Source organism: Astyanax mexicanus, chromosome 8 (genome assembly GCF_023375975.1).
Source record: "Astyanax mexicanus isolate ESR-SI-001 chromosome 8, AstMex3_surface, whole genome shotgun sequence".
NCBI lineage: Eukaryota > Metazoa > Chordata > Actinopteri > Characiformes > Acestrorhamphidae > Astyanax > Astyanax mexicanus.
The window spans coordinates 42,019,565-42,046,746 of NC_064415.1; the positions used below are offsets into that span (position 1 = coordinate 42,019,565).

Below are 27,182 nucleotides of genomic sequence, written 5' to 3' on the forward strand. Positions count from 1 at the left end.
TTTTTTTAAATTAAATTCTTTAATAATCATAAAAAAAAAAAAAAAAAAAGACTGCTTAACAATCCTTGCATTACAATGGCATGCAAAAGTTTAGGCACCATAGTAAAAAAAAGCAGAAGGTTAAAATGTAATTTTTTTTTATATACAGATATTAGTGTTGTATTTTACTTTTGTTTGCAATGTTAAAGTGGAAAAAATGAAATGTATACAGCTACTCTAAACAGCTGCCTAATACTTTGTAAATGAAAATAACTGACCCACACAAAAGGATATCAAAGCATTTTCAGGTAGCCAATTCCTAAAGACCAAGAACACTTTGTGAACTGCTCATAAGATTACTAGAAAAGCAAATCAAAAATACCGGTTTGACTGAAAAATCACATTAGGCCGATTTAGCAGACTCTGGTGCATTGCTCTACTCTAAAGCAATATCTGATGTGATTCTGAAGGAGGAATCATCGAAAAAAGAAAAGAAAACAAGACCAGTGCATTTTGGAAACAAGTTTGTGTTGTGTTGAAGTCAGTGGACGAGGAAGCACTGATTGTAGAAGGAATAATTATCTTAAGTACACTTTAAAATCCACAATGGCCTTATATAAAGAGAAACAAGCTAAAGGGTTATCCATGGTCCTCACAGTCCACCGACCTAAACATCAAATATCTTTGGACAGACCTCAAACAAGCAGGGCAGCAATAGGACAAGAGTATCTCTAAACTAGACTTTGTACAATAAGATGAATATGTCCAAACAAAAATTGTGAAACACTTAGCTAAGCAAAAAATTGCATTGACAGGTCCTGACCAATGGTGCCTAAACGTCGTCTACATGCCATTGTTTACCTGGAATTTAGCTCATATAACAAACTTAAAGAATAAAATAATAATAATTTGAATAAAAAAAAAAAAAAAATCTGACATTAACTGACAATAAACAAGTTTAAATAAATATTTTATTATAAATATAAGTAGATGTTTGTAAAAGAAGCCTTTCCTAAACTTGCATTAGACTTCAGACAAGTCTTGCCCAGACTGACGAGGCACATTTTGACAGTTATTTTCGAGTTTAATCCATGAAAACATTGCATACATAGCATGTGTGTGGTTAAAAGTCTCTAAGAACACTGGTGAGACGTCTCATTTTCTCTTCCATTGCTCTTTTATTGCTCTCGGTTTCCTCCAGCAGCTGCCTCATCTCTTCCTCCACCTGGAACACCTGCGGGAAGCATGACAAAACAGCATCAGCATAATCGGATTACAGTACGTTCTTTTCAGATCTTGGTATTCAGGCAAGACACAAGCATGTCATAGTTTGCAAGCCAAACCTGTTTTTTTTTTTTTTTTTAAGAGATCTGAAGTCCTATTGTATTATACCACTAATTCTGTGGTATTCCTTTTGCTGTTCTGCTAAAAGACCATGTGTGACCAGGCAGAACATGAAAAGGTAAAAAAAAAACAAAAAAAAAAAACAAACAAAGGGTTTTCTGTGTTTCTCAGTTTTGGCCCTGGAGGTACCCTACTCCGTACAATTTTGTGTTTTCCTTCTCGGAAGTTCTTTCAGAGTCTTAGTTGGTGTGTTAAAACAAGGAAATTCACTAAATGTACAGGGCAGGGTGGAACTAGAATGGAAAATATCTCTATTACAACATATTTCTTCATTTCAGTCAATACGATATAATTCCAATATCGATATGAACAGTGTAAAAGCCACCATTCTTGGAGTACGTGATCACATAATGATAGAGTTGGGACACATGGTACAAATATTATATCACAGTATAAAAGACATTTTTATGATTATTGCGATATAATTCCAATATCGATATGAACACTCTCTCAGACCTGCTGATGCCTATAACACTATTTTTATAGTTCTACCCTATTTTGCACTAGTAGTTCATTCACTAGTTAATTCATCTACTGTTTACGTATCTTTTGCACTGCTAAATTTAAATGATTATATAACTGTGTATTTGCACTTTCTGTATGGCTGACATCAGTAATCCTCACTTGATGCACATCAACTGGTGTTCACTGTCTATTGTTCAACTGCACTACCTCCATTCTCCATTACACACACACACTAAAGACTGTACTTTTACATTGTACATTCTATTTTTTATTTGATTGTATTTATATGCATCTTTATATCTTTATATTTTATATTTTTCATTCTATAACTTTGTGTATTATACCTGCTGCTGGATGTCTAGAATTTCCCCTCGGGATCAATAAAGTATCTATCTTTATATCTATCTGAACAGTGTAAAAGCCACCACTCTTGGAGTACGTAATCACATACTGATAGAGTTGGGAGATATGGTACAAATATTATATCACAGTATATAAAGACATTTTTACGATTATTATATGATATTGCTTTTTCATGCAGAGTACAGTGATTATTATTTATTCTTTGCTGCACATCATCCAATTAAACCTGACCTGTACACTCTCTGTAATGAAATGTACAGTTGGTGTTCTTTAAGTACTTATATCATTATGCTTATTGTTGATCCAGTATTTTTTTACAGCACAATTAGACCATCTTTTAGTGCATTTTGACTGTGTTAAATATCATGATACATATTGTAAATAAAAACATCTTTTAAGTACCATTACAAACCATTTTCCCATACCATCCTGCCAGCCCTATCTGTCAGTGTTTAAGAAAAAACAGTGCCATATTTTATCATAATATTGACAATGTCCTGTTATACTGTCCATCCCTTTTAGGTGACACAAGTACAGTTGTAGTTATAGTACCCTCTGATTGGCCTGCTCTATGTGTTTCTGTTTCTCATTAGCCAGTTGTAGCAGCTCAGCCTGATGGGAGGCCTGCAGAGATTCCAGTTGTCTACGGAAAGCATCATCCACGGAGTGAAGCTTTTCAACAGCTGCCCTAAACGACAAAAAAAACAAACAAAAAATTTTATCAAGAAGTCTTTGTACAGATGAAGATTGCAATATCTGGATATGATTGGACCTTTTTGCTCTTACTTATGTGCTTGGGAAGCTTTATCCCGTTCATCCAGCAGCGCTCTCTCCTTGGCATCGAATCCCTCCTTCATACGTTTCACCTGGCTCTCCAGCCTGGTCAGCAGATCTGCCTTGTCCTGCCATTTTCGGCTTGAGGCACTGACATGCACAACAAAAACAACACTAGTTCTAAGTTCAGTTCATTTTACTTTTTTGGTGAGATATTCAAATAAATACTTTTTTTCACACTACAAGCTAGAAATCACTATACGTTCTTTGAAACTGCTCATTGTAGACATTTGCTCATGACACTGCAATTGTGGGTTTCTTACCAGGTGATGAAACTTGCAGTTCATTCTCTCTCTCTCTCTCTCTCTCTCTCTGTGTGTGTGTGTGAAAACAGTAATTTCACTTGGGTTCCGTGGTCTCATTACAGTTCCAAATGAACTCTGGAGCGCTTCACTTGTGGTGAGAACGTGATCCAGATATTAAATATACTCATTTTATTTGAGCTAAACAGCTGATGAGGTGCAGTTTAATCCGATATATTAGCCACAGAACACTTTTTTTATTTCCACAGCTATAAACTCATCTACATCTGCGCTGCACGTCCCACTGAAAACACTGCGTTTGAAAGGAGCAAATTATCAGCGTTCATTGTTAAAGCAGCTTCACACTGCACAGATATATGCGCTGGAACATCCTCTCGCTATATTTACTTTATGGCTCCCACGCCAGACAGCTCTGACCAAACCATGGTTTATTGGTGCGCATTTTGGTGCATTTAAGTTTGTGCCTGTGTGAAACCAAACCAAACGAAGGGGAAAAAATGCTCCAAGTAAACATATTTATCAACTGAGCCGGACCATGGAAACCAACTACAGGTGTGGAAACTCTCTTAGACACTCCTTCCTAGCTGGTCCAGAATCAGAGACAGAAGCTCATCTGTTGCCGCACAGTTTGTGTTGTGTCCCCCTCTAGTCCTTCATCAGTAGGCACAGAATGCTTCCCACAAGACACTGTTGGTTGAAACTTCTCAGTCCAGCAGTTACGCTCAGGTGTTTAAAAACATCAGCAGCACTGCTGTGTCTCATTCACTCATACCAGCACAATGCAGACTCACACCTCACCACCATGCCAGTGTTACTGCACTGCTGAGAATGAATTTTCTAGGCACTACGGTGGCTTAACAGCAATTTATATGTCAATGCTGTATGCTGTGGCCTACGCATATCCTGCACTTAGCTCGAAATGTAACTACATAACGCAAACAGCAGCAGCTGTGATCCACTGAGCTTACACATTAAAGTACAGAGCTGAACTGCTTGAATTCTTGCACCAGGAGTGGCATAAAGTTATCCAAAAGCAGTGTGTAAGACTGGTGGAGGAGAACATGCCAAGATGCATGAAAACTGTGATTAAAAACCAGGTTTATTCCACCAAATATTGATTTCTGAACTCTTAAAACCTTATGAATATAAACTAATTTTCTTTGCATTATTTGAGGTCTGAAAGCTCTGCATTTTTTTGGTATTTCAGCCATTTCTCATTTTCTGCAAATAATGCCAGAATTTTACTTGAAATTTTGGAGAAATGTTGTCCAGTTTATAGAATAAAACAACAATGTTAATTTTACTTATAGCTATAAATAGCAAAATCAGAGAAACTAATTAAGAAACTAAAGTGGTCACTTTATTTTTTCCAGAGCTGTATGTGTGAGAATGTGTGCAGGACTGTGTGCCCAGATATGGATTGGCACACAGTGCTAGATCAACTCCTCAGTACCCAGCTAAGTCCTTCAGGTGGACTTAACCGGTTGTCACATTGTGAGCAATTGGCTGCCGCTTCTCAATGCTGTGTGTGTTGATGAGCACTGAATATGAATGGTTGTATGTAAAACATTATTGTAAAGCATCCTCAGGTTTCTAGTAAGTGTAATGTCCTGCCCTGTGGTGGTTCTGTGGGGTCCTGAGCATTGCAGGACAGGATGAAAGAAGGACAATGAAGTATTCATAGAAACAGAGAGACTACAGTCTGTAATTACACAACTCCCAAATGCTCATATATGCCCAAAAAAAATGAATAAGGTTTGTAGAAGCCTTAATGTTATGCTTGTTTGGTGTGGTTTCATAGTGTGTACTTTTTTATATAAAATCTAAAAATATTTTTTATTACATACCAAGCCATAAGCATGTGGAAAGCTACCTGTATGCTTGTTTGAGTTCATCCATCTCAGACTCTTTGTCAAAGAGCTGCTGTTTAAGCTCCTCTTTCCTGAGGGTGAGCTTTTCAACAGTGTCTTGGAGCTCAGACACAGAGGCCTTTTCTTCCTCCCGCTGCTGCTGGAATCTCCTCTGGGTCTCCAAGTTTTCCTCACGCAGTGCACGAAGCTGCTCATCCCGTTCCTGCACTGCCTGATAGAAGTAACAGAAATAACAAGCCGTTTATTTTACAGTTACAATGAACATACAGCTCTGGAAAAAATTAAGAGACCACTTCAGTTTCTGAACCAGTTTCTCAGATTTTGCTGTTTATAGGTTTATGTTTGAGTAAAATTAACATTGTTGTTTTATTCTATAAACTACAGACAACATTCCTCCCAAATTCCAAATAAAAATATTGTCATTTAGAGCATTTATTTGCTGAAAACGAGAAATGGCTGAAAAAACAAAAAGATGCAGAGCTTTCAGACCTCAAATAACGCAAAGAAAACAAGTTCATAATTATAAAGTAAAAAGAGTTCAGAAATCATTATTTGGTGGAATAATCCTGTTTTAATCACAGTTTTCATGCATCTTGGCATGTTCTCCTCCACCAGTCTTACACACTGCTTTAGGATAACTTTATGCCTGCACTCCTGGTGCAAAAATGTAAGCAGTTCAGCTTGGTTTGATGGCTTGTGATCATCTATCTTCCTCTTGATTATATTCCAGAGGTTTTCAATTTAGTAAAATCAAAGAAACTCGTATTTTTATATATTTTAAGTGGTCTAGTTTTTTTTTTTTCCAGAGCTGTATATTTAATATATATATGTCCAACTGAACTTCCCAGTAAAAGACAGTGAAAATCACCTCTTTTAGCTTGCGGATTGTCTCAGTCTGATCATCCACTATCTTTGCTTTGATCCTCAGCGCATCATTGTCCTTCTCATTCTGCTTCTTCTGGCTCTCCAGCTCAGTAGACAAAACTTCAATTCTGGCCTCCAAACGTCCTCGGTCCTGAGCAAGGGATGCACCTAAAATCAACAACAAATAATAAATAAATTAAATAGACGAAAAAAAAACTTACACAGAAGAAATGCATCCTTTGCCATTTTACTAAATAAGCATGATATTGAATTTCTGTGTCCACATTAATTGATAATAAATACATCATTTTAGGAATAGTTATTGTTTAACTATTTTAAAACAAAATCACTTTATAATCAGTAATTAAGTGAGTGTGGATAAATACATTTAAACTGTAAAGACAGACCATTTATTAAGTGTACATAGCCATTACAAAGTCTGAGATTATTTACTATATACAGTAAATACTGTCAATAGTTTGGACACAACCTTTTTCATTCTATATGTTTTACTCTTCTTTCTATGTTTTTTATATTGTAAATTTAATACTGAAGACTATATTAAAGCTATACAGGAACATATGCAGAAATATTCTGTAAACAAAATGTGTTAAACTAGAATTTGTTTTATATTTTATTCTTGTCTAAGTACCACATTTATCTTTAAGGACAGATCTGCACACTCTTTGTTTTTTCTTGGTAAAGTCACCTGGAATAGTTTTCTCAGGAGTTTTTGAAGGTGCTGAACAATAGTTCCTGCTTTTCCTTTGTGCTGTGAAGCCCCAGCCCATCCCAAATCACCATTTCAGTTAATCAGGTTTAAATCAGAGGATTTTTTTTACTGTTTTCTACGTAATTCTACATGTGTCTAATAAATTAAATAAAGAAATACAGAAATACATTGAATAAGAAGGTGTGTCTAAACTTTAGACTGGTACTATATCTTGTCTATAATCTAAGATTAAATTGTGGCATTCTGTTTAGTATTGTAGTCTAATCTATGTGTATTAAACTGTCTCTTTTCTTAAATAATTTTTTATTTCCCCCAGGCCTGATTTCATATCTGATCTAATATAATTTAGCATAGAAATATACTTTATATAACCTTCTAATATACATTCCCTCCATTTTTACTGCTCAATTGGGGGTACCTTGCTGGGCCAGCTCCTGTCCCCAGAGCCTCCTCTCAGCTCGAAGGCCTTCTATAACAGACTCCTGTGCAGTAAGTTGGGAGATAAGTCTGCTCTTTTCTTTTTTCAGGAGCTCCAGCTGCACATTCAAACGCCTGTCCTCCTCTGCTCCTGCCTCCAGTGTCCGAACTCTCGTCTAAAAAACAAAACCACAGTTAAAAAAACACACAGATCAGAGTTTCTAATGATGAAAACATGTAAAATGTCTTCTTACCTTTAATTCAGTTACAGCGTCGCGTTTGGATTTGATGAGTTCGGCTATTCGAGCTTTCTGTTCTTTCACCATAGATGTGAGCTCCTGCACCAGAGAGCCTGACTGTTTCGCTTTTGCCTGAGACTCATTCAGAGCTGCCTTCACCTCCGACAGCTGAGCAGACACAAGCTCAAATCCTTCCTTTACCTAAACACAAGCAAGAGCACACACACACAAACAAAAACACACAGGTACATTAAATGGCAATCCATAGTTTAAAGCTCAGTATTCACTTAAATGTGGCCTAGCCAGCTAATTAGCAAAGACCAGCTAATTCCAGATGTCTGCACAGCCTCAGGTCGGGTTGACTATTCTCTCAGGCCAATCAGCATTCTGCAAGGTTTACACATAACATTGTAGTCCATACTAAGTTCCAGGTACCAAGTGACAAATTATGACTAATGGTGTAGATACCATGCAATGGAAACGCACACTGCCCGGCCAAAAATATATATAATTAAAAGTCTCCACCTGGATTTAAGTAAGTAAACGATGTGAGGTTGATGCTGCAGTTGGTCCGCAGGTCTAGGTTCAGCAACAGTATGTGCTGAAAGAATGAGGTCAGCTGACTACCTGAATATAGACCAGGTTATTCCATCAATGGATTTTTTCTTCCCTGATGGTACGGCCATATTCCAAGATGACAATGTCAGGATTCATGGAGCTGGAATAGTGAAAGAGTGGTTCAGGGAGCATGAGATCATCATTTTCACACATGGATTGTTCACCACAGAGTCCAGAACTTAACATCATTAAGAATCTTTGGGATGTTCTGGAGAAGATTTGTGCAGTGGTCAGACTCTATCATCATCAATGCTGCTGCAAGATCTTGGTGAAAAATTAATGCGACACTGGATTGAAATAAATCTTGTGACATTGCAGAAGCTTATTGAAACAATGCCACAGTGAATGTGTGCTGCAATCAAAGGCGTCCAACGAAATAATAGTGTGTGTGACCTTTTTTTTTTTGGACAGGCAGTGTATATATATCTGATTAACGCTGACAATCTAAACAAAGCATGACTAGTTTGAAGTGAAATAATGAAGATGTTTTTTTCTAGGAAAATGTGATCATGCTTGTGACTTTACCACTTCCATAATCAATAAACTGTCCAAATGCTATTCAAACACAGACACTTGCACTGTGCACTGACCCCAGATTCATCAGAAACTCTGCTATGCCTGACTTAATCTGCACAAAAGGACCAAATGAATTTAGACACTGTAAATAGGGCATTACACAATAAACTACGATACTGTTGTAGGAAACTCTTCAGAACTTGGGTGTTATTATTTTTACTGACCAGGCCAAATCCAACATGTTTATCAAGTTTAAATCTACCTCTTCTCAAAGTGACAGTAGTGCTCTGCCAACTAACTGAAGCATGTCACAACATCCTCTGGGAACAGAATGAGCTCAGTTAGGTCATTAGTGTTTGGAAATATAATTCTATGGTTAAAAGAACAGTTTAATATAAAACATATTTTAATAGTTTAAAATATCTATGAAAAAATCTATATATTTGAACATCTGCTCAAAAACTTTAACAAAAAAAATATATATATATATATATATTCTATTTGCACTACGGTGAAATTACTGTTTTAAATACACGTAAATATAAATTTCATGTGAGTATATCTGGATTTTACCCTAGTAAGGTTTTTAAGCATGTGCATTCACACCTGGTAGTTGAATGCATATATAGTTAGTCAAACTGAATTCCATTACTGTGTGGGACAAAAGTTTCATCACTGTGCTGCAATTGGTGTTTTGGTTGTACTGGGCAGAGTTTTAGTTTCAGTGTGTACACTGCTATAAAACGTGACCTAAACGGGACCTTAATTACTCAAACCACTCTCCTGAAATTATCTGACTGACTGAATTGGTATTCTTTTTAACACCAGCACTATTTGGTCCGGTAAAAACGGACTTTGTACTCTTGGTGCGGTTGGTTTGAGTAGGTGTGAAATAAGTAATCACACTCAGTTTCTGACTAAAACAACCGCACCAACCCGCTAGAGGAAGTGGTCTCGGTCGGGTCCCAAATGAACTCTGGAGCGTTTTACTTTTTGTGAGAATCTGATCCGGCCTAAATCCGACCCAACTATTATATATATATTTTATCGATTAAATCGAATTTACCGTAAAGGACGATGTGTTTTTATGAAAATCGATTTTCTCTTAGCCCCTCCCTCCCGCTCGCACCCCCACCTCTCCCTCCCTCCCTCCATCCCGCATGCACACCCCGCACCTCGCGCACTCCCTCCCTTCCTTGCGCCCCTCACACACACACACACAACACAACACAACACAACACAACACATGTGCCCAAGAACTAGCTCCGTGGTCTGGAGTTGGTTCGGTTTTGTGGCGTCGGACGTGGATCAAACAGGTCCTAGCTGTAAGGTGTGTTTAAACCGATTGCTTCTAAAGGAAGCAGCGCGACCAATTTATCTCTATACCTTAAACAGAAGCGGAGTGGGAGAAGTGCTGCTCCCAATGGAATGAACGCAGCAGCAGCAGCAGCACTAGCACACCATCCAAAGTAAAACAAGCAACTGTCCCTGAAACATCGTCCAACCGTGTACCAGGTTCTGTATGCACTACAGTTTATGATTTTTTGCATATTCATGAGAAAAGATCATCTCTTTTTTATAACACTCGGCACTTATTTAAAAGCTTTGTTTTGCAATTCAAGCCCAATGGGGAAAAGTCTTTATTTAATAGCATATTAAATTGTATTTGTTTTCTATTTTGTAAGTTTTATCAAAAAGGGCACCATTTTATTTCTTTCTATTTGTTTTTTGATGGTGTGTTTACTTATTTATTTATTTTTTAAGTTTGAGGGTGCATTGTGTCATAAACCAAACTATGTTGGAGAAAGCTTTCTAAAGTTACTGGATGTTCTCACTGTTTACAATTGTTTTTTTTTTTGCTTGTTTCTGGTTGCACTTTAACCACAAAGAGGACATTTAAGTGAAAACTAAATAAATAACAACTAGTTTTTAAACATTTCTTTATCATCATTTTTTTCTTAAATCAAAGTTTTTCTTTGGGCCATATCGCCCAGCTCTACTACAGCTATGAACAAACACTGGCTCTATGCTGCTCTATGCTCTAAGCTGTTTTCACACTGAACGCCACATGTGCAGCGCTCATTGGTTGCTATGCGGTGCAATTTTACTACGTTTACTATAAGACATCCTATTGAAAACACAGCAGCACATTTTCCACATTCAGCTTTCCACAATATATATACACACTGATTTGGAACAGCAGACCTTCTTTCTATATTTACTTTCTTATCCCGCATCAGAGAGCTCTGACCAATCAGAGGAGATCGGGTGCTTGCATGGTTTATTGGTGCATATTTCAGTGCGTTTAGGTTTGTGTTTGCGAAAAACAAACCAAATCAAGGGAGACAATGCCACAAGTAAAAAAATCAGCAATTGTTCCAGACCAGAGAAGTGAACTACAGGTATATTATTGTTATTAGCATTGTGATCATTATTATTATTATGGTTATTGCATTTACCTTCAATTATTCTACAACTCTAATTCTTTGCATGAATGTCACTTTTGCTTATTTTTTACTGTGTTGATCTGGCCATTTGAAGGTGGGGAAGGGTGGCATGGGGAGGGGTATTGGAGGGTGGGGTTATGGGGTCAAACGGACAGGGGTAGCAAAGTGAAATATATGATTGTCTTCACTTTCTATTCCTTCCTTCTCCTTTTTTTCTCCCCTCTTTTTATTACCCTGCAATGTATCTTTATAATTCATCCTACTTAAAATGGCAATAAACATTTGATAAAAAAAATAAAAAATACTAACAGGTGTTAAAAAAAGCCTATAAATGAGCCTTGGATGTGTTTACTATTGTATTTTATGTGGCTTGGGCATATTCAAAAATAATCCTGATACTTAAGATAGATAAAGTGACCAGGACAATGGGATCACAAATAAACATTATGTACATAAAAAAATGATGTTGATAATTTATTAAAATTGTATTCATTGCTCATAATGCAGTTTATAAAAGTGCATAACTTTAAAACAATCATCACATGTCTGGTCTTATCAATTTATCAGGTCAATATTAGTGTTAATACCCTTTAGACCTGCCAGGCCTACCTCAGAAAAGCGCTTTGCTTCAATGGTGAGAGCCATGCGAAACTCATCCTCCAGGCTGGTATACTGCTGACGGGCTTCAGACAGTTTCTGCTCCATCTCAGCATATCTCTGATTGTGCCTCTGCTCCACAGCCGCCACCTCCTTCCTCACGGCCTCCCGAAACTCAGCCCCACCAGGAGCCAGCCGTGTAGACAGCTCTTTCCTGAGCAGAGGAAGTGGTTTAATATAAAATGAACACAATTACTAAAATGCCTAGTCCACCAAACATATATGGAGTGTGAAGACTGCTGCTTTAGTTTTGTAATAAATGTTCAATCTAATGTATAATAAGATGTGGGTAATGGTGAGGTTCACACCTGTGAGCCTCCTCTCTGGAGGTCAGCAGCTCTTGCAGTTGTTGTAGTTTGTCCTTATGCTGCCGCAGCGATGCCCTGAGTATGTCTACCTCTCGCTTCAGAACAGCACACTTGTTCTCCAGCTCCTGCTTCCTCTTCATCTGAGAAAGGAACATCAGTCAGTGCTTCCAGTACGTCTTTTATTTTTTCAAATTAAGTTTAGTCAAATATAGCTATGTAACGTGCATTAATTACTAAAATTAAAATTACTAAATATTTTATTAAAGTATTTCTCATTAAATCTCAATTTTGTTCCCCCAAAATTGTAAACGTTAAATATAAGGCTTAAAACTATACTGCAGGACTATATATATAATAGTGATAATAGATAGAATCGTAGGTTCAATATTTACCTAGTGCTCGCTCGTTTTGAGCTTGTCATGGGCTGTAAACTAATTAAAGATGCTTGTTGAGTGATCGAAGATGAGTCACAGATGCTTGGCAAAAATATGGCATGCTAAATATCTGATCCAGTCAGTGACTGTGAGTCAAGAGTTATGACTAGCTACAGCCAATGGGATCCGTAGAAAGAGAGAATCACATGTCAATAACACGTCTTTGGCATGACTAGAGCCATTTATGGAGTCTGACCACTTTCTGTTGCCTCGTTATAACATAATATAATTTGAGAGAGGTATCTCCTTGGAAAAATATTTCAAGTACCCGTACGAACCCTGGTTGAAATGTACTGCAAATTTGGTCTTGGGGCCTAAATGTTTAGCTGTCCTCACCAGTAGCAAGTACAAATGGAGGGCATGACAAAAAATAATTGTGATTAATCGAACAAATAATCGGAAGATTTGTCCACTACTAATAAACAGCCAGGTGAGTCTGAGATTTCCCACATGGAAAAAGTTTTTGCAATTTGTGACAATGTGTCACTGATCAGTCATGTAGTGTGAAAGACCCAACACCTGAAGGACACAACAACTGATTACAGCACAAACAGTCTAGTGTGAACAGCAAATAATTTTAATGTACACATTAGGGATGCAAATGATTTATCGACTTTAGATTAATTGTCGATCAAAAGGTTGCTCGAACAAAATGTATTACTCGCGATTAATCGCTAGAGGGCACTACTGTTGTAACTTGAACAGAGCGTGAGAACGATAGGTGAACAGGGTTGAAAACAAAATGAAGCGGGCGAAAAGAAGTGCAGTGTGGGACCATTTCTACTTTGTTAATTCAGGCAAAGAAGTCAAATGTTCTCTGTGTGATGCGGTACTGAAATACAACAGTTCCACTAGATCACTCAGTTATCATTTAAACACCGTCACAGCTATATAATATAATATAATACAATATAATTATCTTAATATAATATATACTTTTTGAACTCAGTGTTTTAACTATTTAGCTGGTATTTTTAAAGGCCCTATTGAAACACTGAAATTCAGGTGAAAAACGCCACTTATCAATTAATCGAAAGTCGATCGATAAGATCAATCAACTAATGATTAATGAATTAATCAATAATTTGCATCCCTAGTACACATAGTAGTTTGAAGAAAAAAAAAAACACTCCACATGAACCCATTACTTAGAGCTCCCTAATGTCTGAGCAAACCAGAAGAAAACTCACTACACTTTACAGTCTGGTGTTACCTCCTCAGCCTTCTGCCTGGCCCTCAGTGCCTCTCCCTGCGACACGCTCTCCTCCAGGCAGCGCAGCGCCCTCTTGTGCTGGTCCTCTCGGCTGTGCAGGAGCTCCAGCTGTTCAGCTGAGTTCTTACACCTTTCCTCCAGCTCCTCCACCCGAGCCTGAAGTGCTGCCCGGTCCGAGCGCTCCTTCAGCAGCAACTCCTTCAGTCTGTGAGAGACAGTGGACGATGATAACACAAACCAGAAATTTAAAAGCAATTAAAAGTTTGAAGTGAAGAAAAAAAAAACAAAAAAAACACCTCTTTACAATTGATGAGCCTCTATTACACTAAATAAGCTTCTTTATAGAGTTTTAAATCTGTGACTTTAAGTCTATCATTTTTCCCATTTAATTATTTCATTTAACAAATGAATAATTACACCCCTTTACAATACCTGTTGTATTTGATTATACTTCCAATCCATTAAAATAAAATTCATTATGGATACTGACAGTTTGTGTTTATCATTTCATGTTGCAAAAAAAAGTGGAACTTTTAAAACCTGAGACTAGCCTGGTCCAAAAATAATTTTACTAGGCATTATTTATTTTAATAATTGTAATAAACAAAATGATTGTATGTATTTAATGCCACTATGTGCTACTTTTAATATAATAGCATAAAAATATAAATGCACCCTTTTAAAGAGCAATGCCATTTTGTTTATTAAACATACTTAATATCTTAATATTATTATGTATGCATTATATATGATAAATCAAACAACTACAAAATAAAAATGATTTAACTTTGTTTTTAAACAAAGTTTTTTATTAGTATTTTTGCTGATGGTTAGGTGCCAGATGTAGGCTCTGGTCCTGCACCACTAGAATAAATTATTATTTAATGACTTATCTATAGCTATAGTTATTGTCCCTAAGAAACAGAGATGGAGCAGTGGTGCAAATAGTGCACATAGTTTAAAAAAAAAAACACAATGTACTATTTAGATCAGATTTTTTTTAGGTTATGTTGTGAGAAGTTGTTGTATGATAAACTAATAATGTAATTATCATAACTAACCTAACATGTATTTAAATTGCTCACTTAATAAAAACTAAGTTTTCCTCAACAGTTTCATGCAATATGTTATATTTTTATTATATATTTATTATATGTATATTTTATCATATGTTATAACTTTCAAACCATACATTCCACTCCCCAAATCTAAGACTTCATATATGAAAAAAAGCTAATGTGGTTAATGACCTCTAGAAGATTAGCAGTAGTGATCTAGCATCATTAGTGAGAACAGACATGAGTCGAGGGTTGATGGATGGGCTACTCCAGACATATGCCTGTTAACACGTCTTTAATCTGCAGCCTAATTAAGCATGAGCCACTAGAGGCCAGCCCAGCATGCGGATCATCTTCTTCATTCAGTGTCCACATGGATATTTTCAGTTTGATCTTTTTAAGGTCAGTGAAGCTCTGAATTATTCTAAATCATTTAGAAATATTTTCAAAGACCAGCAACACAGCTTGATGTTATAGTGAAATTACACTCAGCAGCCATGTTTAATGAACCAATAGCCTTAATATTGTAGATCAGTCAAGACACATTTAAATACATTAGGATCGCTTCTCAGCACTGCTATCTGCACGCAATATATTGTAACATATGTCAAGTAAACCCAATGCAAATTATTGTATACATGCCTGAAATGATATTAGGTTGAGCTGTGAAATAGGCTGAAACATTTGCACTGGGTCCTTAGTCCACATTACTGTAATTAATTAAGTAATAATACACAAGAGGGAGTGCTATAATGTGTAATATTGGCACTGCTGTGCTGCTGTCATAGGCAGGAGGCTGCAAGCCAATCTGTTTGATTATAAAAACTTTGTGAGTTAAAATAGTTCCATTGCTGCTCTGTTTGTAGCTGCACTATTTGGCTTGTAAGCGCTGCTTTGTTGCTATGTTAGCTGTATGTGGAAGAGTAAGACATGGAGAACTTTGGTTACAGTGCATAACCGGCTGAAAATGGCAATCATGGAACACTTCTCAGCCAATCACATTGCAGGGATGGAACGAACTGTGGTACAATAGTAGTTTAATACTATTAATAAACTATAGAATAAGGCTATTGGTTAATGTTTGTTAAAAAATCTCAAAGAAAAACATGAATTTGGAGAAAAGGTCCCAAAACATTTCCAAGGCACAAACATTAAAGAAAATCTGGATTTAAATAAAAATAAATTTTTTGGCTTTCTTTATTTATTATTTTTCTAATAAAATCTTCAAAAATGAAAGTTCACTAAGGGCCAATTTCTGAAACAATCCCTTCTTTTGTCCAAAATTAACACACAGCTGCCCAAACCACATACACAACACGTCGAATGTCTTACATTTCTGGATAAAGTGAACACTTCACCCAAAGATTTTTAGGTGAGCACCCCACTGTAATTTACATTGTCCTAGATAACAACAAACCTGGACAGTCGTGGTCCCTCCCCCTGCTGATGGAGAATAGGTATGGTGTGTTGTGTTGGGGAAGATGATGATTTGGGGAGTTGTTGTAATGTAGGGAACTGTGTTTTGAGTTTAGTTAAAAGTGTTTTTTAACCAGAGAAAGAGCTTATTGCTTTGTTTACCAGGTTAACATATTAGTAACATTGTTAATTTGTGCTACAACTACCAGTTTTTGGGTCTAAGTAAGCACAAAAAAAAACAGTAAAACATTGTCCTTCAGCTCATCTATTCTCTGACCTGATTACTATAAGGCCACTTAAAATTCTTTCATTTACCCAAAAATCATCAGTGCGCCTTATAATCTGGTGCTCCTTATGTATGATTTTTCCAAGTCAGGTTGTAAGGAGCAGTAAAACCATTCTGCTGAAGTGCAGTGTTATACAGCAGTATTAGCATTAGCCATTAGTCTTTGGCCATTCAGTGGTGAGTATTATCGCCCTGTACCCTGCTGGTAACCACGGCTAGCACTGCTGGAGCAGCATTAGCCACTAACCACAGCGCTAGCTCTTTTGCTGATTAGAGGCGAGTGTATCGGACTGTAGCCTGCATGTTTATTGTGTTAAAACAAGCTACGTGGAAGGAACCGCTAGCTGATAATATCCTGGGGGTTCCTCAGTGTAGCTAATCAGCTAATCAGTAGCAGTTAGCGGGTAATGCTAACGCTCCAGCCTTTAGTCCTGGAGAAATTTGGAAATCTAAGCTTACTGTAAATAAAGGGAAGCACTTTACTCACCCAAATAAACAGTTTTCAGGAGAGAAATCTGTGTAAAACTAACATCTAGTGCTCGTCTAATTTGTCTGACTCATGTGACTTGTGTGAAATGCTTTTGTAAAAATTACAGATTTGTTTACTTAACTTAGATTAGCTTTACAGGTCTGCTGAACTAGAAGGAAATTATGGTGACACCCCCGTTCCTGACTAATGTCGCATAATGCACCTTATAATCCGGTGCGCCTTATAGTGCGAAAAATACCGCAAGTCCCTTCAGCTTTATAATTTATAGAAATGCATGTGACTCTACCCATTTCAGAAGATTTTATTAGATTTTATTATTAAAGCCATAGGCTCCTCACCGGTTAGTTGTGTGTAGCGCCATGCTCTGGAGATCTTTCTCCTCAACTGCTTGCATCTGCAGACCTTTCACCTGCTCTGTGAGCCTTTTTACAGCCTGCTCTGCCTTCCACCGCCGCTCCCGCTCCTGGTCCCGCTCCTCCACTATCGCCTGCACACACACAACAAAGACAGCTTTTATTTTCACAAGCTTATTCACATTCCTCAGCTCGACCAATTCAGGATTTCTGGAGAACACAGCGAACTGCCAAAAACACATTTGCATACTCTGTATGTCTCCTCTTCGGTTTGATGTAGGGCTTTGTCAGGAGTGGCTCGGCCCGCTCTAAGGCCTTTCTTCCCTGAGGTCGCCGCGTCTGTACATCCCACGCTCTGAACATTCACCCTTCGCCTGGAGACAGCGGCAAGCTTTGAGCCCCTCCGCTTTTGTGCATCTGTTTCACTGGAGAGAAATCAGACAGACACCATTCCAAACAAGTGTAATTAATGAAGCGGCGTAATACTAAATTACACTAAAACAAAAAACGGTGTGTTTGCAGGCTTCTTTGTAGAGGTTTTAGAGTGAAGATTAAACTAAAATAGCCTGAAAACAATTTAAATACATTCAAGACCATGAACGTAAACACATTTAAGCATATGAGAAGCTCTATTTATACTAAAGCCATTTTGCCTGACATTAAAATGTTAACAGTCTTACATTTTAATGGCCCTTTTGAAGAAAAGGATAAATCCCAACATTTACGATTTGGCGCACCAGTAAATCATCATTAAAACGCAGTAAAAGAGCAAGTGTCACAATGTTTGCTCCAATGAAGCAAAATGAACTGCAGTTGAACTTGTGACAGGGTAATCATTCACATCCGAGAGTAATCTCCAACAGGGAGGAGCAAAGACAATTACTGGACCAGATTAATTACAGGATCAGATCGAGGGCTTTTTCTCTATGCATGAACACATCCTCCTATGTCCTTTGAGAGACTGCAGTTACTAATGTACTTCACTGATAATATGCTGTAGTGGAGAGTTAATGCACCTGTCTGATCGTTTGCTTTTAGCCTCTTTTACCAGCTTCTGTCCTGCAGTCTTTCTTGGGCAAGGAATTCTTGAGAGTCGACGATTCTCTTTTGCGCTGTCGCACTCGCTCTCTGATGTCTGATCTGTGTCCCTTTTTGCTTTCTGTACCACAGACTGAGAAGCTACATTTGCATCAGGGACACTGCCTGCTGGAGTCTGTAATAGGACGAAAAATAAATACATTTATTAAGTGCACAAAGTTGTTTTTTGAAATATTAATAGAAAACATTTTTGGTTGGAGTGACTAATGCTCAAATGCTAAAGTTTTATCTCAACATGTTCTTTCTATGATTCCAAACATTTACTAGAGAAGTATAAAACCTCCAGCACTAAGCTGTGGATTAGTGGAACTGTGTGCTCTAAAATGATGATGCGCCATCCAGTAGGGAATGAGGAATGAGGTGGAATGTGATCATCCAACTTCACTAATGTTAGTCACTGAATGCAATAAAAAAAAAAAAATAGCAATGCTTCAAAATTCAGTAGAAAGCCTTCCTTGGACAATAAAAACAGTTACTCCAACAAAACCAATACAAACTTTTTTATTTTATTTCAAATGTAGACATGTGCACACTGGTGGCAGATTGTAAAGAGTAAAAAAGCACATTCCCACAGTTCCCACAGTAGGATTACACACCAGGTAACCGCATGGTCTCCATCCACATGGTTGGGCACACCTGGCTTATGTCCCAGCAGCACTGATCCACAGATCACTGCTCTTCATCCAAAGCCATCTGGAGGCCTTTTCTGCTGCTTTCATGGCAGCCCTGATGGCTCTTCTCTTCGCAGCATCTGTTATGCCCAGTTGCGTGTAGGCCTTGAGCCTACAATGAGCGCATAACAAACCCTTTGCAACCCACTTCAAAGGGTTCACAATTCACTCTCCAGCCTGCGCTCCTGTACTTCTCCACCAGCTCCTGATACTTGGATCACTTCTGTTTATTTGCCTCCTCCATGCAGTCCTTCCAAGGAACTGTAAGCTCCAGTAGGAGTATGTGCTTTAAGGACGCAGACAGAAGCATCATGTCTGCTCTCAAGGTGGTTGCTGTAATGTGGTTTGGGAACCTGAGCTGACTGCCCAAATTAACTTGCAACTCCCAATCCGACACAGCTGTGAGAAGTCCAGGTGGTGGTCTGACTTTTGCATGGGGCTGCTCTCCTGCCCTGACAAAAGTGATGCCCTTCTGTTGGCGGACATGCTTGGTGTCCATGGTTCTGGAGATGGTCTCTGTGATGGTCTTCAGGACCTGGTCGTGCCGACATTAGTGGCGTCCCAGCCCAAGGCTGTTGGGCAGCTGCTTAATATGTGCTCCAGAGATCCACTACTCTTCAAATCATCCGTATATGAAGTTATCCATCCAATAAATGTCACATGCTCTTACTAAACTTAGTAATTAGTAATAGGGGTGTGTTTAAAAAAAACGATACTTCGATTTAAATCGATCTTCATTTGAATGATCCGATATCGATTCATATAAACCCGAATCGATCTTTAGAAATAGCACATTTTCCCTGTTTATCTCGCAAGACCACCCTCGAGAGCACCGCCCTCTGGCTGCGGTGAGCTCACTCAAATGATTTGTTCATTCAAACGTATCTTTATCGAACGACACGACACCAGTGAGCTGGAGCAGAGGAGTAGCACTGCGGGGAGTTTCTGTTAAAAATGTACGTTTTTTTTCTGTATTTCCACTCAATGCTGCCTGTGTTTATCAAACTAGTGCATTTAACACTGTTTTAAGTTGTTTTCCAGTGTTGTTTTCACTTGAACGGCTAAATCCAGCGTTAGCTTAGCGGGTTAGCCAAATCACTGGTTAAGCTAATCCCCCTTTAGCCGTGTTTCCTAGCCTTATACGGGGCCGGCACGCTAAACTAGCCCTCCTAGTGGCCGCTCAGTGTAACAGGTAATATCGGTAGATTAACCTGTAACTGAGTGAATTAATGCGTAAAAAGTGGAATTATGGTCCTGTTATCCGTGAAGTGCTGTTATTAATTCAGATTATTTTGTCCCCAGGGATGAACGTGATTACCGGCCGAGGAAGAGGCTCTCATAACAGCCGGGGAGCTGAACTCCAGTCAGACCGGCTGCTTTTCCTTTGAATTTAATAAATTTTACTCTCTTTACATTTTTCGTTTCGCTTGTTGTGTTTTTTTATTTTTTATATCATCACATCTGAACTCGTGGGTCTGTGTAAATTTCACACTTTTATTCACAAATAAATAAGAAGTTTATGTTTTGGTTTTATGTAACTAAAATGTCAGTATATATGTTCATACAGCGTCGTTAAAAAAACAATGGCTTCCAATGCCTCATTAATGTTCTGAATCATAATTTACACATGTAAACATTTGAGTAAAGTGGCCTTTCCAAACCTGTATAGAGATGTGAAGCACGGTGTAGCAATTAACGAAGTTACATTAAATGATATTAACAGAAGAATGTAACTGTTGTGTTAAGTTTGAGTGTTGTATAATTACAACATTTCATATTCAAACTACAATTTTTATTGTAACTGAAATTTCCCTACATTAATCGATTTTGAATCGAATCAGGACCTTCTGAATCGGATTCGAATCAAACTGGGAAATCATTGACAATACCCACCCCTAATTCGTAATGAATTGCATGGTATAATAATGTGCACAAGCAAGCAACACAAGTCTTGACCTCAAACATTATGTAAGTGCTGGTTATTAGTAAAATCAATCAGATTTTAAGCAGGGACATTACCAAACCTGTTGTCCTCCACATCTCAGCATGGGCTAAATCAATTAAAAAGTCCTTCGATAAGCTTTTTAAAACAGCAACATGATTAAGGCTGCATGCTGCTTTGCATAACAGTGTCTGCTAAATGCCATAAATAAAAGAGTCTGGCCTTGAAGAAGAACAGCAGGACACATCTGATCTAGAGTTGTCCGGCTATACCTTGTGGAAGAGCTGGGACACCTGCTGTTCTAGTTTTTTAATGCGGAGCTCATTTGTCCGGTTCTCTGAGGTGAGGTCTCGTCTGTGAGGGCTGAGCTGAGGTCGTTCTTGCGAAGCCATTTCATCGGGCGTCCCCGAAGCTCTGCCTCGGTGTCTAAACTGAGTAAGAACCTCATCAATCCGTGGAGTGGGGAGAGGAGCATCTGGCTGCACCTATGTCACAAAGGAGACTAATGAGCCTTAACATATATATATATATATATATAAATAGCACCACTGCTACTACTCCAAATATCAATTTCACCCTTTCCTTCATTTTATTATTTTAAAATAATATACACCTACTTACATGCCTACTTGGGTTGTGTTACCATTTAAATCTGACATTTAAAAATGTGGGTTACCTGTGGTTTAATATTTAAACTTAATTATTGAATGAAGCAACAAATAAACTTCTAAAATCAAATCAAATAATTTGAACATGCTTTTAAATAGTTACTACTGCTAGTGAGTTGGACTCGCCAATTATATTTCAATCAAAATTATTTAGCCAAAAATGTAAAAGAAAAAAAAAAAAAAAAAAAAACAGTTCTGATTTCATTTTCAGCCAAATAAGTAAAAATACTAATTACTTCTTACTGAACAATGACTATTTTTGTTTGTTTTACAGTAGCAGTGACAGGCCCACACCCCATTCTCCCAAAGCTGGCACTCTGCAGAACTGTGTATATTTATAATTAGAAAAGCACTGCTGAGGTAAATTTGTGACTAAAATTACACAGCTGATTTAACTAAAAGTATGACAAGCATAGCACTGCTAAGGTAAATGTTTTCTGCTTGGTGGTGTATCTGGTTGGTGAACGCATCTCGGCTATCTGACTAATTAATTTATAAGTAATAAAAAAAAGAAATAAATAAATTAAATCGATATTGACATTTTGTCATCTTACAATCCCAAACTTAAATGTATTTTATTGAGATTTTAAGTGATAAACCAACACACAGTCACACATCATTGGGAAGTGGGTGAAAAAGACACATGGTTTTCAATATTTGAAAAGTGTTGTGTGCAAAAGTATTCAGCCTCTTTTACTCAGGACAGGTGGGAGAATCGGTTCACAGGACAACTACATTGTGCACTCCACAATTCTGGCTTTTTTGGAAGAGTGGCAAGAATAAATCCATTGATGAAAGAAAGACATAAGTTTAACTTTTTGGCATAAAGGCAGAGTGCTATATGTGGTGGATAATTAACACTGCTCATCACCCTGAACAAAACATCCCCACTGTGAAACATGGTGGTTTCAGCATCATGCTGTAGGGAGGCTTTTCTTCAGCAGGTACAAAGAAGCTGGTCAGAGTTGATGGGAAGATAGATGGAGATAAATTCAGGACAATCCTGAAAGAGGAAAACCTGTTGGAGGCAACAAAAGACTTGAGACTGGGAAGGAGATTCACCTTCTAGCAATACAGCCAGAGCTACAGTGGATGGTTTAGATCAAAGAATAATCATGTGTTAAAATGACCCAGCTAAATGAATTTACGAATTTAGCCTGACCTAAATTCCACTGAGCTTCTGTGGCAAGACATGAAAATTGCTGTTCACAAATGCTCTCCATCCAACCTGACTGAGCTTCAGCTATTTTGCAAAGAAGAATGACCAAAATCTCTAGATGTTCAAAGCTGGTAGAGACAGACCCCAAAAAAACTGCAGGCGTAATTTCAGTGAAAGGTGCCTTAACTATCAGGGCTGAATACTTTTGCACATCACACTTCTCAGATTTTTATTTGATTAAAATTTTGAAAACCATGTATAATTTTCATTGTATAAAATCTCAATAAAATGCATTTAAAGTTTGTGGGTGTAAGGTGACAAAATGTAAAAACGTTCAAGGGGTATGGACTTTATGAAAGTTTTGCAAGCCAAGGCACATCTCTATTAATGAATGGTGCTTTAATTAAAAAGATAAAATAGGCACCATCTCAGTGTTGACATTATTGTCTGCGGAAATGAGAAATTCCACAAAGTCTTCCAGGCCAGGGACATCCAGTGGGCTCTCATCTCCTGAAGGGACCCAATTCCCCAGCCTGTCTTCTCCATCCAGAGTGGAGATTTGCTGCAAGGACTGCAGGACCATCTCTCTGTAGCCTACAGAACAAACAATACACAGCATACTGCTTAAATAACATGCTGGGGATATAATGTTTTATGATTGTCTATGATGTGAACTAGAGGTTCCTTGTTTAACCACTAGATGGAATTGTAGCACACAAAACTGCATAGAATCATTAAAGTGTCTGATATGTGTTTTTCTCCATTTCTGAATAAAACACACATACTTGTAAAACAACAAAAACTATTCTAATATATATGTATTTGAATCTGATTGAGAAAACTATAAAAAAAAAAAAAAACATCTTTAAAGTGACCACAAACCAGGAAGACTGCAGACTGGATTATCCACACCGTCTCTACGGAGAGTCATGTCTCTCAGATTTCGCAATCCCACCATGCACTGCAGTAGATGGTTTATGTTGTCCAGATGGTTACCGTGAAGCTGGAGATGCTTCAATTTGTATTCAGTTCCATGAAGATATAATAGGCCTGTGGACATACAACACTGTGACATGTACCAACACCTATACATGCATAAGTCGGACAGTAAGCAAAAAAAAAAAAAGCGCTGAAGGTCAGTAATGTAGCTGCTGGGTAACTAGTTAACTCTAATTGAAACTGCCATTTTAGAAATGTGTAATTATGGTTATGGGACGTGGCTTCATTTAGTGGGATAACCTCTCTGGCCACACTACATTCATTATTCAGGAATGGATTATAGACCATAATTTTTACAGTTCTGCTCTGACCTCCAAATTCCACAGATTTCACTCCAATTGAGCATCTTGAGAATAGGCTGAAAAGACAAGCCTGATATACAGTCAGTGGCAAACAATGTCTTGGTGCAAGGTATTATACTGCATCTCCAGAGCAAGCTCTTTTGGCAGTGCATGAATAAATCGGGTTCAAGGCTTAAATAAAACTAAACGTTAACTTACCAGTGAGGTCATTTATTTGATTGTAAGACAAATTGAGCCGTGTGACATTTGTAAGTCCATTGAGACCTAAACAAAGGGATGTGTTTAACCATCATTGCACTTAACATGGCAAAAAAGCACATTCAAATAATTTAATTTATAAACATATTTATTACTAAACATCAGAAACTCTTAGCAAGTTTTACCTTCCACCTTGGTGATACTGTTGCACGACAGGTTTAAGGTGCGCAATGATGTAAGTGCACCGAGGCCCTCAATGCGAGAGATGTGATTGGACGAGAGGTCCAGGTGTCTTATGTGCCATGCTGTTGTCAAACCTTCAATCTTTGACAGTCGATTACAGTGGAGATTTACAGATGTGATGCTGGACTTTAATGGAACCTCTAATAAACTACAAAGAAACAACAAACACTTATGTAATATATGCAGAGACCAAGTCAAAAGGGGTGGCCAGTTCCAAAGGGAGGAGGAAAAGAAAATGCAATTGCAGTATAATCACATTGGTATTGGGATTAGAGTTTAGATTGTCTGCCCAACCTGATGCCCAACCCGAACTTAGGCCAGGCCAGGCCATATATATATATATATATATATATATATATATATATATATATATATATATATATATATCATAATAAAAAGTGTTATAATCACGCAGCACTGACCTGCCATTTGTCCACAACCGCAACTGCAGCTTTCCACACGGCTAAAATGTAAAGCTCTGCACGCCGGTTAATCACTACACTACACCACACTGTGCACTTTAGAATTTGTCTAATTAGGTGTACCTGGCCGCCAGGCAAGACAAAAGACCTTTGAGGCAGAACTCTGGAACTTTGCTTTTACAGAACTCTGGTTTAAATCAGGCTTATGAGTTTATAGGGAGGGTTGGGTCAGGCCCGGACAAAAACGTGAATGGACTCTGGTAGGGTCTTTTTTGGGCTCAATCTCAATCTGCACAACAACCTTTCAAAACCAGAGCTAAACACAACTTAGTCACAACAATCTATGCACTTTTATTATATTACACAATTTCAGTGGGCTCAGATTAACACACAATAAGTTTACCTTGAAATATCTTTATCTATTAGGCAAAGCTCTCCAACAGCCATGACCTGTAGGGAACCTGTTTGAGAAAATGACAGAGAAGACAACCAGCATTAGTGAAGTGAAAAGCAGCCAGTCATTAAATAACTCATTGCTAACATATATTCTTACACTTTTTTAACAGCAAACTACTTACTTCTGACTTAAATAGCTTGAAATATCATCTGCAGGACAATCACAGGTACCTGTGTAGCCACATGGGTTATAAACTGAAACAACCGGCTAATGAATAATTACTGGGCCACTTATGTGAAGTACTGAGGACTGTTTTAGACATAAACAAGACTAAAATCATCAGCTGGAAAATCACAGGTAGCTTTGGAGCAACTTATTAAGCTGTGGGAACGACATAATCGTGGTCACATATTATTATATATATATCTATTTTTTACATGATGTCACCCACCTAAGAGGCTCGGTCTGAATCGTGTAGTCACCTAAAAAACTGATAAATATTGGGTCATTAAAGAGTACTATGTAGCTAATTAAACTGTGTAAATAAAGGTTTATATAGCAGATATAAAAAATATACCTATGCTAGCAAAGATAATAAGCTACAGACCTGTCTGTGAAACACAGCAGAGACAGACCTGTTGGTCAGCCAGGTTAGCTAAGGTAAACAGCGAGCTCTCTGTTTGAGAGACGCGTCGCCAAGGCAAATAAATCAGAGCTCTGTGTACAGAATAGTTTGGCTATTTTAGTTAGTTAGCTAGCTAACCTAACTAGGTTAGATAACCTAGCTGGCTATCTTAGATTGTGTGTGGTTTACGTCTTATTGTGTCTGGTTTAAGACGAAAACAAGCTTAAATTTAGATGTTATGAGCGGTGGGACATGCTAGCTAGCTTTCGTACAGCATAAACAACTAACGTTAGCTAACCAAGCCTCAGCTAGTTAACCAGACACTCTTCATCTGTCAGAGATGACAAATGCAGAGTAATCACCCCATTGCTAACAGTTTAGCTATGTGACCTAACGCTAGCTGAATTACCTAACTATCATTCATCTTTATCTAATGTCAAGTTACCTAACGGTAGCTAAATCTACAGGTGTTCTCAGAGCTAAACAATTCAGTTGTGTAGTTAAGCTAACCATCTATCCTCTAGATTAGTCTGGATAAATTACTATAGCTAGCTATAATAACGTTAGTTGGCTGGCTGCGTTACCTAACGTAAGGTTAACTAACCTAGATTAACGGGCTAGCTATATTTGATAGCTACAACTGTCAATATTAACAGGCTTTCTGTGATAGCTAGTTAGCTAGCTATCAACGTTTCTATAAGTTATCTATTTATCAGGCTAATTATGTTAGCTATTGTTTAAAAGAGTAGTTAGCTAACGTTACCTTAGCAAGTTATCAGTTAGCCTCACATTTTTCAAACTAAAGCCTGGCAGGTCTGAGGTCAGCTCTTCTAAGTTATTTAACTAACGCCAACTAGATTAGTTTAGCTGGCTAGCTGGCTTATCGTTGCCAGTGAGTTTGAGATTGTGACGAGCAGCTAACTTAGTTAGCTTAGCTTAGCTAGGGTAGACCATGTTTTAACTCTGTCTAAACTGTTAGCTAGCTTAGCTATCCGGCTAACTAACAGCACAGCATCAGTCATAAAGGTTATAAAGTGTAACTGACTGCATCACTAAAGAGTAAATGATGATTAAAGCTGGTTTACCGCGCTCTGTGTGATGAACTTCGCTCCGCTGTTCTCTGAGATCCGGACTCTCTGTGTTGTTGTGAAGGTTGAACAACGCGCTCCTCGAGGCGGGTCCTCCTCCTCCTCCTCTTCCTGTAGTGCAGTATAAAGGCCGGACTCGGGC

The 27,182-nt window shown here is 37.9% G+C and overlaps 1 protein-coding gene across 2 annotated transcripts; it reads right to left on the reverse strand.

Moving 5' to 3' along the window:
• Positions 1-27,162, reverse strand: lrrcc1 (leucine rich repeat and coiled-coil centrosomal protein 1). Of its 2 annotated transcripts, none has more exons than XM_022678021.2 (20): positions 27,038-27,162; positions 25,334-25,391; positions 24,451-24,656; positions 24,266-24,331; positions 23,649-23,816; positions 23,191-23,360; positions 21,212-21,424; positions 18,245-18,441; positions 17,479-17,653; positions 17,214-17,362; positions 13,626-13,830; positions 11,979-12,118; positions 11,623-11,824; positions 7,448-7,633; positions 7,195-7,369; positions 6,048-6,211; positions 5,182-5,390; positions 2,998-3,135; positions 2,764-2,899; positions 1-1,213 (listed from the first exon to the last, which is right to left on the reverse strand). In XM_022678021.2, the coding sequence occupies exons 2-20, from the start codon at positions 25,375-25,377 to the stop codon at positions 1,103-1,105; spliced, it is 3,054 nt and encodes a 1,017-aa protein (XP_022533742.2). In that variant the 5' UTR covers positions 25,378-25,391; positions 27,038-27,162; the 3' UTR covers positions 1-1,102. The 2 variants fall into 2 exon arrangements, with proteins under 2 accessions (XP_022533742.2, XP_022533743.2); XM_022678022.2 differs by lacking the exon at positions 27,038-27,162 and adding an exon at positions 25,509-25,570.
• Between the last annotated feature and the right edge of the window lie 20 nt (positions 27,163-27,182).